The 17,175-nt window shown below is 38.3% G+C and overlaps 1 protein-coding gene across 3 annotated transcripts in view; it reads left to right on the plus strand.

The window, feature by feature from the left end:
- Positions 1 to 17,175, plus strand: part of LOC114247597 (uncharacterized) — a 43,251-nt gene that overhangs the window by 24,664 nt on the left and 1,412 nt on the right. For all 3 annotated transcript variants that reach the window (XM_028180595.2, XM_089736599.1, XM_089736598.1), the window contains exons 3-13: positions 2,427 to 2,568; positions 4,710 to 4,850; positions 6,488 to 6,656; positions 9,786 to 9,900; positions 10,336 to 10,452; positions 11,515 to 11,710; positions 13,237 to 13,402; positions 14,248 to 14,365; positions 15,153 to 15,273; positions 16,345 to 16,518; positions 17,043 to 17,130. In XM_028180595.2, coding sequence (XP_028036396.2) covers positions 2,427 to 2,568; positions 4,710 to 4,850; positions 6,488 to 6,656; positions 9,786 to 9,900; positions 10,336 to 10,452; positions 11,515 to 11,710; positions 13,237 to 13,402; positions 14,248 to 14,365; positions 15,153 to 15,273; positions 16,345 to 16,518; positions 17,043 to 17,130 — 1,547 coding nt within the window. The remainder of the gene's footprint in view (positions 1 to 2,426; positions 2,569 to 4,709; positions 4,851 to 6,487; positions 6,657 to 9,785; positions 9,901 to 10,335; positions 10,453 to 11,514; positions 11,711 to 13,236; positions 13,403 to 14,247; positions 14,366 to 15,152; positions 15,274 to 16,344; positions 16,519 to 17,042; positions 17,131 to 17,175) is intronic.

Below are 17,175 nucleotides of genomic sequence, written 5' to 3' on the forward strand. Positions count from 1 at the left end.
TCATCTCCAGCAGTAGGGTTTCTCAATGGTTTCTCAGCGGCGAAAGAGAAGAAAACGCTTCATAATATTAAAAAAAATTTGGTGGTGATGCGATAACAGTAGTAAAAAGCGTTAGATTTTGCGTATTGCCCGGTGGCTTCAAAGCGGCAATGCAAACGAGGGGTGCATGAATTAAAAATTCAAAATTACGTTTTTTGGTGATCCATTTTTGAAATTCCTACGCCTTCAAGGAGGATTTATTAGATCCCAAAGAAGCGACGTCACAGGCGTGTAAGTTCTAAGTTCAAAACTATGTTGAAAAGAAGGTGATCATGCAATTAGGATCAGTCGTTTACCAACAAGCCACCTCTGCCTGTTGGTTGTTCTGTTAAGTTTAGTAAAATCAAAATCGGCCATTCGTTTGCCGAATACGAATCGTAACACAGCCGCTTAGAAATGGTCAGTGGGTACTGGCTGGTACTGAAAGCTATTGGAGCGTGCGAGCATTAAGTGAATGCTGTAGTTGCAATCAGTTATTGCGCAAATAAAAACATTTAAAAACTTGAAAATCGAAACCATATGTTCAAGTTTTTTTTTGTTTAAATGGCCTCACGAATCTGGGCCTAATTGATGTTATTTATATGTATGGTATTACAAAAACCATTTACTTCTACGGTTTAGTATCGCGCTTGATATTATCATTATTTCATTTCAGATCCTTAAGAGTTCATAAATACGCGATTAAAAGTAATTTTAACTATGTCTACCACTCCCGAAATACTATCTGTATTTTAGAAAGCTACTGAAACTTAATCTCTCATGGAAATCGTGAATGATAAATCGTAAACTTTCGACTGTATCGGCTAGCCGTATTGGCTAGCTTGTTCTACTCGTAAACTTCAAACTGGATAATGATTCTCCAGGCACATTACTTCTTCGGGCTACACAGACACGTTGGTACCTTTTTTTTTCTCAGCACTTACAACTGTAATTTCAATTGTGTTTTCAATAGCCAAAGCTATGCACATTAATATGTTTTTGCTGAGTGCACATACTATTTAGATTGCAATCCAGATTAGATCTAGGTACTACTTGTACGATTTAGCTAACATGTACCGTAACGATTGGAATTTGTTTTGTGCATCAATAAATAAATAAATAAAAACTGTTGGACCTATGCTTTCTCCGAGGCTCGCCACCGGTCTTCAGCAGCCGTCTTTCGATAGTTCTATGTGATTAATATTCGCACAATCCTGGCGCTAATATAATCGATACCCCACATATGAACTTAACATTTACAATTCAACGTTGGTTTAAAGTCATATCCTCAAACGTATCTCAACCAGTGCAAATCCAGATACATCTCGTTGCAAACATCACAACCATGATGATTACGTTCAAATAGTGTCACACATTCGAGTTACCACACGATGGTTACGTAACTTTGCTTTTCTTGTTAACAAAATACGTTTCTTCCTGTATTTGTATCTGATGTTACCTAATAAAAAATACAATAAGTCAAACTAATACTTTATACGTTACTCATAGAATCAAGATAAATATACATTAATCTTTATACCAGTTCAAATAGCCATGAAGGAGTAGACATTACTGGTATAAGTAGCTTGAGAGTTTCTCATCATTCGATAAATGGGAACGACCTGCTTTCCTCCATTCTAGGCCACATAAGCGGCACAGCCCTACGCTCCGATTAAGGTCACCGGCGAAAAAACCATTGACAGCTAACCCGGACACCGTTCGTATTTAGGACACTGTCACCGCCCTATTCGCGATAAATCATTAATACTGTGTTTCACTCTTCAAAGTCTCGCGGAGACTGTTAATTAGCGTTGCAGTTTACTTAACAAAAGCCGTTTGATGTGTTTGTTTTCATTTGTTTGAATACTGCATTTAAAAGTAGCCTTGTAAATGTTTATATACGGACTATAGTTGACACATGTACGACCTCGCTAATAATTGTGTAACCTTGAAATAATTTTACGGCTTGAGTATTTTGCAATAACACTCAGCTCCAAGCACAAACATATGAGCCAAAACACAGCTTAAGGTAGAATTACTAACCCCGCAGCTATTAATGGCGTGCCTATATTGCATAGAATTACCTACAGCCTATGACTAATTATGTATTATGAGTTTGAAAAGTAAAGAACGAACGTTAGTACAAACTGTTGTCTATATACATTTCTACTGAGTTTTTTTTTTTTAATTCTTTCATCATTCTGTTTCAAAATATTTCACATACAACTAATGCTGAACACTATGTGTACATACGTATTATTTATATCTTTAACTTTACAACCAATCAGTCAACGGGAGTAAAAACAACAAAATAACTTTATTAAGCTTTAACTATTATTAAATTTTATTAACTATTATTAACTTAAATAGTTCACCAACCGACCAACTAAGAAATGCTTTGTATGCAGACGCAGAATTAGAGGCATGGCGTGGAGCAGGACGCCCGGCCACGGCTGCCCAAGAGGCCGAGGATGAGCGCCGAGACGCCGACATCCTTGCCGCCGTGAAGGCCTCCATGCAGGAATGGGAACGCAAAAGGGCTCGAACTAGGTAAACGATTCACAGTTAATTGAATTTCACACATCGTCTTCTCGCATTAAAACTGTATAATCTCAAAACTTAAGAAATTTTACAGGAGAGTGTTTTAAAGGTTTAACATAATATGATATTTTTAATATTAATCATCTTTGCAACGTTTATTTTTTAGTTTTTACCAGTTACATTATCTGTCTCTTAAAGTAAGATAAAATTATGTATTAAATTTGTTAATAGTAGTCAAAATATAGGTAAACAAAAAAAAAAAAAACTGAACTACGCTCTTTTGACAGTGTTTATGAGAAAAATACTGGTGGATACCAAATGATTCCGCATATTAACTCAATTTCGAATATTTTTGGAAATTGTGCACTTTTAATGCGAAAAGACGACACGCGTAATGCGGTATTTTAATTTAATTTAAATTCACATTTACAGTTATGCGTTTAGATTTAAATTAAATACAATGAGCTGTCTCGTGGTCTGACATATTATGAGCAGCGTTTGGCCACTGATCAATTTTTAGTGACTTGGAAAGTTTTAGTGTACGTAATTCTCAACATGTACCCGATTGCCACGGTAGGGGTCTGTTAATGTATTTATAATGTTAAACTTACGTTAATACTTAAAACTTACGCAGTGGTATTATTTTTTTAGTTCCGCGTACTGGATGGTAAAGGTATCTATACTAATATTATAAAGCTGAAGGGTTTGTTTGTGTGAACGCGCTAATCTCAGGAAATACTCAGGTCCGATTTGAAAAATTCTTTAGTGTTAGATTACCCATTTATTGAGGAAGGCTATAGGCTATATAACATCACGGTAAGGCACAATACAAGTGGAGCACCAATAAAGAATGTTTCGAAATAGGGGTTTAAATAGCTCCTTAACATTCTATAATTCAAAAATATTTTCACTTTCTACGTAAATGAAGTGGGGGTAAAATTTAGCGTTATGCCAAAGTAACTATTCCACGCGGACGGAGTCACGGGCAAAAGCTAGTTGTATTATATTTCACTACTTTTTTTCCCGAATGAAGTAAAATGAACTCGTAAAACTTAGTTTGTTGATGCTTAAGTTAAAAAAGCCGCTTTACATACAATCGCTGCAATAGCTTTATTGTTAACTTAAGCAGATAAAAGAAAAACAAGCGATCGCGCTTTCACTGCCGGTTTCACTTGGATAAACTTTCCGCAGTTTCTTTATTTTGTGATTAAATAATGCTATGATTGCGAATTGATTATTTTTCAATTTAAACAGTTCATTATTGTCTTCTAAATTAGTTCGCAACGCAGCACAGAATTGCACAACATAAAATGAAACTATTAAGGAAGCAATAAACAGTTCTTGCAGTACTAGCTATTAGGTGCTAGTTATATCTTATTATGCTCGTGTAAATATTTGAAAGCTTTAAAAATAATAATAAATAGAAATAATCCAAAACATGATGACAATAAACAAAGTAAAGTGCGAATTAGCATTGGTATTTTATAGTATTGTCATTAATTACCATTGGACTGGAAACTTTGAAGGGAAAAATGCTACGAATAAATATTATTTTTTCGCCAACTTTCAGACATGAGGTCTCATTTGTAACGGCTGTCCTTCAAGCCACAACGCATTATTGCTGCGCGATATAAAAACGCGGTTATTAATATGTTTACAAGACAACAATATTTATCTGCGATATAAATACGTACTATATTCTTACAGAACGCTCTTCCTGGTTAACTTACTTACCTGGTGACCTAGCACTGAACCACTGGCTTTTGTAACACAGGTTTTCCTAGCATAAAAATCAGGGAATATTGTTATTGTATACCTCATAAAAAAGCCATGTATATTATTATACTGGTGTTAAGAATTCTTGTACGTGTTTGTTTTTAAGAGGCTTGAATAAAATATTATCATTATTATTATGAAATACGCAGGCAAATGTTTAGAAATATTTATCGATATATTTGAAGGGTGGGGCAGCCGTTCTAACTATACTGAGATCTTAGAGCTTATATCTCAAGGTGGGTGGCGAATTTACGTTGTAGATGTCTATGGGTTCCAGTAACCACATAACACGGGTGGGCTGTGAGCTCGTCCATCTATCTAAAAAAAAAACTGCTTTAAGTGATCTCGGTAGGCATTCCCTTTCATTATTACAGAACAAAGAGGTCACAAGGGAGCGTGTGTTATGGAGAATTCGGCTGCTTCGAAGATGCAGGACCTTTCGCGTACTTGGAGACCTTGCCCAGTTCCCCGCAAGAGGTCAACACACATTTCTTGATGTACTCCACGGTCAGCAGGTAATTTACGACAGCAATTTCACCCGCACAGCATAATTACATTCCACATGTAGTCGATCTAATCGATCTTTTACGGTCCTAACGGCTACATCGTTGTCAATAAACTTAATATCGATTTCGAATCGAGTAATTTTCCAAACGAATTTGAGTGATGTACGTTACAAACTTGTATTAAAAATTGGAATGATATTCATAAAAAACATATATTTCACCTATTCAGTCAGCAATGGAAGGCTACGCTCGACTTCTGCGAGTGCACCATCTCGCAGAAGGAGGCGGCGGGGCGAGTGAGGCAAAGCTCTCCTCACTACGCAGAAATCCGCCGCCGCCGAGCAGGGGGTCGGGATCGGGGTCCCGTCCGTAACCCGGTCCCCTAAGAGCTTCGGGCTCTACCCGCTTTGTGCGGAGAGGAGCCTAGGCGTGGGGCGGCATGGTAGGCCGCGTTCCCCCGACCGCTCCGGGGGAAGGTGTAGCGCGGCGCCATTAGTGCGGGCTCTTGGCCCGTCGACCGAGGGAACCGGCGGTCGTGTCGCTGGCGGCCGCCGGTCCGGCGTCTGGGGGACGGCGGGATGGATGTAATATGCTCTGCGTAAACCCTGTCCCGCCGTCTCAATAGCTCCGACTGGGTTCCCGCCCGGTCCGGGGTAGGGCGCCGGCTGTGAGCGGCAGGAGTTTTTGGTGAGGTTCGACTCCCACATACTCCACATACACTGAAGTCGTCGTGGCCTAAAGGATAAGACGTCCGGTGCATTCGTATCGAGCGATGCACCGGTGTTCGAATCTCGCTGGCGGGTACCAATTTTTCTAATGAAATACGTACTCAACAAATGTTCACGATTGACTTCCACGGTGAAGGAATAACATCGTGCAGTAAAAATCAAACCCGCTAAATTATAATTTGCGTAATTACTGGTGGTAGGACCTCTTGTGAGTCCGCACGGGTAGGTACCACCGCCCCGCCTATTTCTGCCGTGAAGCAGTAATGCGTTTCGGTTTGAAGGGTGGGGCAGCCGTTGTGACTATACTGAGACCTTAGAACTATATCTCAAGGTGTGTGGCGCATTTACGTTGTAGATGTATATGGGCTCCAGTAACCACTTAACACCAGGTGGGCTGTGAGCTCGTCCACACATCTAAGCAATAAAAAAAAAAAAAAAAAAAAAAAACTCCACCTGCCGTGTGGGTGGGAATCCGGCGATTTTCTCCTGTGGAAAAAAAAAAAATTCAGTCAGCAAAATCAAGCGCATGTATCCAATTATATTGTTATTAAAAAAATATATGTCGTCTCGACAGTGAGAAACTTGTATTAAAAATATTTAGTCGGCTAGGTCAAGCGCATGTATCCAATAATTGTTATTAAAAAAAAAAATGTCATCTCGACTCCATCTAGTTCGATAAAAAACGATTGCTTTTTCATTGATCACTTGAGTCAATCAAATCTAGCGGCAGCTCAACGTATTGAAACCGGTATGATAATCACTGATCCAGACAAGCTCTAATCGATTTAGTAGAGAGATCTTTATAAGTGCACGGCTTGACAAAACTTTTTTGGTCGATGCAACGATTAACAATGACGTAAGTCTGTATTACGCTGGTAAAAATGTTAAATTCAAAAGAGTCATTGTATTTTTTAACAGAGGCGACCAACCGCTTTTGGCAGTTTCCGCCGGCAACATGTCAGCGGCATGGGGCTGGGCTGAACGGGCCTTCGACCCTGACAGACCGACCAGAATCATAGTACATGGCTTCGGCTCGAACTGCGATAACGTATGGGTTTACGAAATGAGGAGCGCATTAATGGCAGTTGTAAGTAAACAAACAATTTAATAGAAATAGCTGGCAGCGGCTTGGCTCTGCTCCTGGCATTGCTGAAGTCCATGGGCGACGGTAACCACTCGCCATCAGGTGGGCCGTATGCTCATCTGCCTACAAGGGCATTAAATTTTTTTTTTTTTTTGCGAAACCGATTTCAGTCTTTTTTTTTTAAGACTGCCATGCACCCCTTCTTAAACAGGCTCGTTATTGTTATATCTATTAGTTTAATTAATATTTTTTTTAATAGTCCTTTATTCGGATAACAGATATACAAATTAAGTTTCTTATATTACTGCACTTATAGGGTAAAGCCGAGATAGATGCCCCACTTTTTGAAATAGTCATGTAATTTTGAAAATATTAATTTTATACGAATAATTTCTATTAATGTAGTTAGCTCAATCCCTTATGTTTAATTAGTATAAATTTTTTTTAACCTATCAAATACAGATTTTGCAGAAATTCGTTTTTCGTAGAACCTTTTTTTGGAGGATAGATGCCTACCTGTATGGATAGTTGCCCCGCCAAGAAAATACTGAGTAGGATAGATGCCTGCAGTGCAGGATAGATGCCCTTTATATCGTGTAAACGAAAAAACCAAACCAAATATTAAGAAGTTCTATTCCTAACAGAGCAATAATTGTCTCCAAGAAACATGGGTCATAATATTAAAAAATATTTTGTATTTTTTAAGTCTTTGAATGTTTATAATTAAAAGATAGTTCTCATATCACACAAATGATCATAATTAAATTTTTAAAGCGTTAAGTAAGCGTAAGCTAAACTACAATTTTTTTAGTTTCAACATGCATTATCCTATTTTTTTATTAAATTAAATTTTACAAATATTACTCAACAAAAATATAAACTCTTAATTGTTTATAAAATATTCACATTAAGTGTCAATGTGTACATTGCAAAATCATATTTTTTTATATTAAATTAACACAACAAAGATATCTTTATTATTTTGTCCAATTGAAGTTTAACTGGATAGTGCTTTAAATTTTCCACATCTTCTACATCATTTCTGAAAAACACGTTTCATGTAGCTAGTTCTGAAACACTAAACATTGAATTCAGTCGGATTGCGACTTCGTATTTTTATAGTTTTCAAAACATTCAATGCAGATATTATTACATGCGTTTTAGGTTTATCCCTTAGATTTCTTTAGGGGCAAATCTATTGTTTTATTTCCTTTCATTTTATAGTTAAGTGGATTGTCTTCATCTTCGCTGCTTGAACTGTAAATCAGTTGTTTGTGTTTTATGTTTTCGTGGCATATTTCTGCTGTATTCTGAAATGGCAGAGTATGGAGGGATAGATGCCTCTAAAGGCACCTATACCCCAAAAAATCAGGGCAACTATTCTTTGTGATAAGGATAGATGCCCAAATTTTTTGTAAATAAATTATAAACTTAATAGCATTTATTTACACCTAGATGCAGACTCAATGAACCAATATATTCACGTAGCAAAAAATATAATGGAATTTTACACTAATTATAAAGTTATACCACGCTAAATACTAACCTTTCAATCTTTGACGTGTTCGTGAAATTCCGCGCGGAGAAAATTACGTGCACGAGGAAAACACTTCGTCACCACGCGATTGTGGTGACTGTGGTTCCTACTTATTAAATTAATTTTTTGTCATGAGTGCGGGAAGTTAGGTTTTTAGAACATGAGGCATCTATCCCGCTGCGGCATCTATCCAGGTTTTACCCTACTGATATATGTATATATAAGTATTTTAGAAAATTAAAATTGGTGTATTTGGGGCTTGTTTACTCTCTGTATGTCCGTTTGCCAGTTGGCAAAGGCCTCCTCTAACCTACTCCATTCTGATCTCTCTCTGGCTACTCTACTCTATGTTATGCCGCAGGCAGGTTGCGGGCATATATCTATTAGTAGACACTTCATTTCACCGGTGATTATATTTTTAATTAATACAACGCATGTTGCTATGAAAAGATTGACTGAGGCAAATAGCCTTGAATTACAAATACAAATGACAAAGAAACAACCAGAACAATTGGAATATAACTTCATTATACAAGCACAAGATATTCGACACATGCCTGAATCTCGCTTACAGAATTTTTAAGATTAGCTTGCATATACAAGTTCCGAATCGGTTACTCGAGCAATTTCACCTGGTCGGTGGAAGATCCTCCTTTTGTCGTCAAACCTCCCAATACATCAAGAAAAACATCAAAATACTATTTTGCAAAATTATGTATGGATAAAAATAGTGAAGATGATGTTAAGTGATGTAGTTTGTTTCTTGTACGCAATATGACAGGCGCGTAACCGCTACATTATTGGACAAAAAATATTTCATCTTGTCATGACTAGAACAATATTCAAAGTTTAAATTACATCATCGGAACGCAGGCAACACCTATTCAGTTTTTAAATCGTGTTAGCTCTGTCTAAAACAGCGGTCGGAGAACCGGGGTAAATTACCCCAAATGGGGTAAAATTAAATTTTAGGGGGTAAAAATGGAACTTTTGTGAGTAAAAAGTATATATCGAAGTGAAACTTCTTTAGAATCGTTAAATTTTTTGTTATTGTTTTCTTTTCAAAATTATCATGGGGGCTATAATATGTAAGATGCTAAAAAGAAGCGATTTCGTTTTTTTTGTTCTTCGCCATGGGGTAATATTAACTTATACAAAAATATTTCGGGGTAATATTAAAAAAGTTCCCCGACCGCTGGTCTAAAAGTTCGAGATATTTATCTCTAGTTTATTTTAGCGTTAAAGATTCATAACGTGCACATTATGTACACCAAAAGTCGAGGGAGATTTAAACTTACGGACAACGCCGGTTGCGACAACCTGCCACCGATTTTGTTGGTTGTCATCGGCGCTTGAAAGTCGTGCAGAGTTTGACAAGAAATTTTCATGTAGTCAATAATGGATGTTTGTACTGATAAAAGTATTTTATCGGCATCTATAACCGAATAAAAGAACCAATAAAAAAACCCAGTACAAACCTAAATTGCACAAATCACAACTATCGAACGTTCGGTCGGTGGAAGATCTGTGCTATACGGTCGATTACTTAAAACATTATTTTATTAAGTGTACGTCAAACCTGTATTGGCTTACAGGAAGAATGTAACGTCGTGTGTGTGGATTGGGAAGGTGGAGCCTCGATGCCGAATTATCTGCGAGCAGCCGCCAATACGAGACTTGTGGGGAAACAGCTAGCCATGTTATTGCAAGGTAACGATGATGACATACAGGAGTTCTAGATAGCGTTTCTTATATATACTGAAATTGACTTTTCTCTAAAGTATTGTTACGCGCGTTACGGGTTCGGGATAAATAAAATTCCACCGAAGTAAAACTTAAAAACTGTATTCAATACTTAGAACACTTTAAAACTCTCAATTCGCTTCTTCCGCTTCGATTCATATGATCCGCTCGCTGTTTCGCTTCGAGTAGTTCCGATTACTGACTGACTGCGTGCCATCTCTACAATATACTCTCTCGAGAATATTCCACAAAAGTCCAGTATTGTGTGTTTCAGTTCTAGATGCTACTAGATCCTTCGATATTCGTTCGACTATTCGGCAATAGATGACATTACTCTTACCGGCATAACAATATAGAGGTTTAGTTTAATAATAGGTATATCAGTAATACGATTGATTCCAGGTTTGGCGAAGCACATCGACATGAGGTTCGAAGACGTCCATCTGATCGGGTTTAGTTTGGGAGCTCACGTGGCAGGTTTCGCTGGTTCTGAGTTGCGCAACATCAGCCGCATAACTGGTACGAAACAATCCTTTTGTTCTCTTGCGTCTTTTCAAAAACAAAAGGAACTGTTACGAAAATATGTAGCGAAACTATTATTTTCCTATATCTGTATTCGGGGAACGTTACCAATAAAAATATATACGTTGAAACGCTTCGTGATTCGAATTAAAAAAAATTCAATGTAACTGTCAACGTTTGAAAGATCGCGTATGAATTTTAAATAAACGATGACGAGTTTGTCGATCTTGATATTCTGGAATGTGCCTTATAATCTAACAACTATTCATCTAATTCATCTGTCCATATGTAGACTTAATTTTGATCTTTCTTGTGATCTCGACCCGTAAAATTTCATTTACATCAATTCTTATCCGATCATTTTGATATCTATAGTACTGAAACTCCATGAAAGAAACACCATTTCCAATACGAATTGTTTAAACCATCGATATTTGCAACTTCATGCTTGTTATGTCGAAATAGAATCGGAGGGCTTATACGCTCAGTGTGCTTAGTGCGATTTTTTTAACGTTCTCGATAGCGTAAATGATACCTCATATTTGTATGGAATAGGATCCTTTGCCTACGTTTGCCGTTAGGGGTGCTATTCCAACTGCATACAAAATTCGGTTAACTTTAACGCTATGGGACGGTGGGATGGATGTAATGTGCTCTGCGTCAACCCTGTCCCGCCGTTTCAACAGCCCCGACTGGGCTCCGGCCCGGTCCGAGGTAGGGCGCCGGTTGTGAGCGGCAGGAGTTTTTAGTGAGGTTCAACTCCCACATACCCCACCTGCCGCGCGGGTGGGGATCCGGCGATTTTCTCCTGTGGAAAAAAAAAACTTTAACGCTAGCGAGAACGTTAAAAAACTCGCACTAAGCACACTGCTCTCTCGTTAACCACTTCAAATAACGGTTGACATTACACAAGCGGCCAAATGAAAATGTTATGAAATGACATGACCATGCCATGTATCAATATTATGGCGAACCTATCTAGTAGAATAAGGACACGGACCACAAATAGTTCTGCCGACTGACGAGTCGACTGACATAGGACAATACGTTTTTTTTTAGGTTTGGACCCAGCTGGTCCTCTGTTCGAATTCCAGGATCCACGGGCACGGTTAGACCAGAACGACGCTAAATTCGTTGACGTCATTCATTCGAATGGAGAAACCCTCATATTCGGTGGTCTGGGAGCCGCTCAACCCCTGGGTCACGTAGATTTTTATCCAAACGGTGGAAGAGTACAACACGGATGTTCTAATTTGTAAGTTTAAAAGAAAATAATACTAAAATCCAGTATTTCGTAATTGATACAAATCTTTCTATTTTGCCAATCATTTCTGATTTGTAATGGAAGCTTATCTTATATTTGTTCTATTATTATACTCGGCTCTCATCTCTATAGCCATATAAAATATGTACCAGTTTTAAATCTAACATAAGCGTTTAGGAAATTGAATCTAGAAACTAGAAATCTATAAATAAATAAACTAAACAGACATGAAACAAGAATTTCCATTGTTTATTTCATTGTTTATAACGGTAGTTGATAATCTGACAGTAAGTATCACACAGAATTTACATAACATCATTATATCTCTGTGTAGAGTACAGAGAGATCAATCTTATATTATCTACGGTTCGTGGACATAATTAAAATTACTTTAACGGTTTAATCTCGTGATTTTTTAGTGTCATTAAACTATATCCGACGTTTTTGATTATGGGTTTATTCGTCGACATTTGAATATTGCGCTAACCTACAGTCTATTTCAAAATTTAAATGAAAAACCTTCGCCTCGTATCCGCGACCACGAAAACTGTACGGTTTTCGAAATATACAATACGATTTAATATAATGATAATAAAAAATCCCAGATTAAAGTGTAAAAGTAATTTTAATCTAACAAAATTCTCGTGTTACGGTGTGCGTGATTGAACTCCTCCGAAACGGCTGGACCGATTTTCGTGAATCTTAGCGTGCATATCGGCCAGGGTAGAGAATCGGACAACATCTGTTTTGCGTCCCCCTAAATGTTAAGACATCGTGAAACGCATCAAGTCTGCCCCTTCCAACACTACATGACGATCACGACCACTCTGTCAAGAGTGACACGACTGAGAAGAAGAAGAAGAAATGTTAAGGGTGGTCCACTCTTAAATTTTTTATTTAATTTTTTAGACAAAAAAATTTGTTTTTATTTTTTTTATGATACAGCATACAAAAATACATACAGCTCTAAATTTTCACCCCTCTACGATCAACCCTTATTTTTTGGAGTTTACTCCTTTAGAATCGATTTACATATATAGGCCCGGGGTATGAAAATTATGGGGACCAAAATCGTACTAGCATGTCACACGAAATGCGTTATGCGCATGTCACACGAAATGCGCGCCGGGCTGCTGCGCCGGCAGTCCGCCACAAAGCCTCGTACTGATCGCGCGTTTCTCTCATTATTGTATTTTCATATATTTGTTAGTCGTTTGTTTTGTGTCTCGTTAATTTGTTAATAATCTGTAGTGTATCGTGTTGTCGTAATATAGAACTATTTCTCGTATTGTTTCGTTTAATTTTTTATATCCAGTAAACTCCAGTCGTGCGTCGGAGCGGACACACACACTTTTTTTTTTTTATTTGTTAATCCTTACACACTTACAATAAGTTCGGTTTTTTTTTCTACACTAAAAATTCCCCAGAAATCTTATATATAGCAAAACAAGGTTTGCCGGGTCAGCTAGTAATATTATAAATTAGTCAATAAATAAAAAATCTATTTTGAATTCTAGATTTGTCGGAGCAGTATCAGATCTGGTATTGCCATGGGCGGCGGCGTCACCCGAAGGTCGATCCCTGTGCAACCACCGCAGGGCGTACAAATTCTTCACCGACTCCGTTTCACCGAAGTGTCACTTCCCAGCGTTTCCGTGCAACAACTATGACTCTTTCTTAGAGGTTTGCGTTATTTACTCTCAGTTACAGCTATTGCGTTCATAATGACGCGACTGTTAAATAAATATTCGATAATTAAATAAGGTATAAACATATATAGTAATTGGAAAACGTTTGTTTGTGATTCTAATGACAAATACCATCACAATCGAGCGTCGGATACCAACTATCCTTGTGTTGTACTGCGGAACTAAATGTGATTTGACAAGTATTATTTGTACGTCATACATGAATACTATGTTTTCCATTAACTCGGGACTGGCAGATTATTGTAGATTTTTTTGGAAGTGGTTTTTATTGGTGGCTCGGAGGCTGTTCTAGTTTCACCAGGAGAGGTGGGCGAGTACGAGTTCAGCCAGGAGGGGTAGGATTTACTAACAACTGCCCGACGTCTTCGACAAAGACCTTGCAGCAAATGCATTACATGACCCGCCGAGAAGATCCGGCGAGAAACTCAGCGGACTGATGTATAGATTAGGTTTCACATAGAACTCTTTGACGAGTTCGATGAGTACGGTAACCAGGGCATCTAAGCCTACTTCTAGTGCTAGAGTTGCAGATATCTAATAGCAATGTTAGTCGGATGGACAGTTTACCCTAGCTTCGGCTACTGAAACATCGTATTTTATTTACCCGTATGTAAAACGCTGTCAGTGTTCATGAAAAGATGGAATTTATACGAAACATCGGAAATCGCAAAACGATTGAAATGTTATTTTCATGCCTAAACGTGATTAAACAGTCTTTCGTTTGTGAACCTCGTGGATTCGCAGAAATACAATACTTTCGACAATTGTCGGCAATGTTTTTTTTTTAAAACGACTATTTACCTTATTCAAACTTTACAGGGTCGTTGTTTCCCTTGCGACGCATCAAGACGTTGCGGTAACATGGGCTACTACGCTGACAGGTCGTTGGGGAGAGGACAACTCTATCTGCTAACCAGAGAAGAAGAACCATTTTGTGGTAAGACATTGATGCCGGGCCGGTGTCTTTCGCTTTTAGCAGCGAAGCAATCATCTGAGCTCTGAGATGAAATTTCGAAAGTAAAAAATGTTCATATTCTAATAAAGATGCTTATGTGGTGTTTCCCGGACGCAATAATGTGTTTTAATTGAAACGTGGCTTGATTGTACTCCTGACGCAACGTAAAAATTCAATTCAGTACCTCCTTTTTTTTTCTACCTATGCTGATAGCCTTGAGAGGCTTTATCAGCTTCTCCTTGACGTGTAGGTGAGCTCACGGGGCTCAAACTGAGTGTGTTGCTAACACTGGCCCTAGCAAGAGCAGTGCTTCAGAGAATCTACCACCGGATCGGAAACGCGACCCACTGAGAAGATCCGGCGAGAAACTCAGTGGGCTGTGTCTATAGGTTAATTCGCTCGTCGAGCCCTTCGTCACAAGCGACGGGTTCGACGAGGCCGGTGACCGGTGCTTGTGGTACCTAAAAGCACCGTTAATGGATCGGGAGGATCCGAAATGACGTGTTTTGCCTCCTTTGCTTGTCGATCGATTATCCTCTTCTTTTGTTTAGTAACAATAAAAAAATCTAAGACTTTTTTCCACGTTACAAGAAACATTTCAATAAAGAAAAAAATGTAATTAAAGTAAATTCACAACTTGAGGATGTCAGTCATTATGGGCGAATTTCCACCACTGGAGGACCATTACGAATTATTATAGTACCATTATACTAATACATGCCTAAGTACTAGATATTATATAGTTTATCTTGTTCTGTTTTATTTTCAGCCCATCAATACCATTTGGGGCTATGGACCAGTATTGACACTAATGAGAAACCCACTTATGGACGAGTTACCGTCACACTACACGGAGACTCAGGTCTTAACGAATCATTCCCGATGAACAAGTAAGACAATCGTTTATCACTAACGTCATCATTCCTACCAAATTCCCAGACACCGTTGTTGGCTGAATGGCCAAAACGGAACCCTTATACTTTGCATCCGATCTCACCGTGTGTCCACAGCCAATTTATTCATAGACTGTGGGTACTAATTGAAAAATCTAACGTTGTATCCCAGAATCCGTCAGACGGCATACTTTTATATTACTATCTTATATATATATAATTCTCGTGTCACAATGTTAGTTACCATACTCCTCTGAAACGGTTTGACCGATTTTTATGAAATTTTATATGCATGTTCAGTAGGTCTGATCTATTGTATAATTGTATCTAAATGTATACTCTTACCTTCATGTTTTAAGAAAAGTTGGGTTACAAATAAATTAATAATGTTGTTGCAGTAAAAAATATTTATTTAAATAAATAAATTACAAAAGGCTTTAATAACGGCTCATATTGTATAATATGTTGTAGTGGGCTAGTGGTGCCCATGCGCATGCGCTCCACATTACTAGCACTTGCGATTTCGTATTTTGTATGCCATACTCACATTTAAATTTTGTATTTTTACTGGTGGTAGGACCTCTTGTGATTCCGCACCTGTAGGTACCACCACCCCGCCTATTTCTGCCGTGAAGCAATAATGCGTTTCGGTTTGAAGGGTGGGGCAGCCGTTGTAACTATACTTGAGACCTTAGAACTTATATCTCGGGGTGGGTGGCGCATTTACGTTGTGGATGTCTTTGGGCTCCAGTGACCGCTTGGCACCGGGTGGGCTGTGAGATCGTCCACGCAACAATGCACAAAAAAAAATTTACCAAAACGACATGGTCATTGTGAATTCAATGTACATTTCCCTTCTTTAAAATTGTAAATGTTAGTTGAATGCACATTACCCAAACGAGGTGGCAAATGTGCACATTTACCGGAACATATATTTAATTACGAATAACACGCCATTTAAACCTGAAATGAAACAATAGAAAATTTTCGAGAAAATTACACGAAATAGACCATACTTACTAATCGTACGGGTTCGCTTGTAATTTCGCAAATCGTTTTGTTATTCAGACGAGAGGATTCAGTGGAGGGTGTCCGTTTCTCGCGCGTGATCGTCCCGCACCCCGCGCTGGGCGTGCCGCTCCGCGCGTCCGTGCACTACGGCGCCTACTCCGGCTGGCTCAGCGCAGGCGCCAAGGCCGTCAACTTACACAAGCTTCTCATCACCGACAGCTTCGCTAAGACGTAAAGCTTTTGAACATGATACGCATAACAGATATTCTCTAGCAAAAAAAAAGCGGTGTGGTGTCGTGGGACGCCGGATAGGAACGAAGTTCTATTTTATAAAAATATTAATTTTAAGTTCTATTCGAGCTATAAAGAAAATAAAACTGGAGGTTTCGCAACAACCCATGGTCATTCGGTAACGTGCGAACTTATTGTGGTACACTTCATTCACGGTTGTTTGCATAAGTGTATTGCGCAAACGAACGCTCTGAGATCGTGGTCAATAAATGATAAAAAAATGTTATTTTTTGTACGTTATTACAAAGTTAAGTCGTACACTGTGTTTATTACTAATTTGTACGTTATTACAAAGTTAAGTCGTCCACTTTGTGCCTTACTAGTAAAAATCTTACGTTACGGACGTTTTTTTCCGGTTAGGGTACCCCTCGGCATCGTCCCATAAGGACCTTCGTTCCAATTACATTTCTAATCAGTAGCATGAAATTTTAATAAATCTAACTAACATAATTGTTGATTTACAGATCGTCCTTCTGTAAGAAAGGTATGCGACTGCTTTCCGAAGAAACAATCGAACTACCACTGTTTCCTGGCAACTGCGAACTGCCTCCAGTAAGATTCGACACAGTAAATTAACATTAAAATCTTTGGTGTTAC

Source organism: Bombyx mandarina, chromosome 22 (genome assembly GCF_030267445.1).
Source record: "Bombyx mandarina strain Sakado chromosome 22, ASM3026744v2".
NCBI classification, from domain to species: Eukaryota; Metazoa; Arthropoda; class Insecta; order Lepidoptera; family Bombycidae; genus Bombyx; species Bombyx mandarina.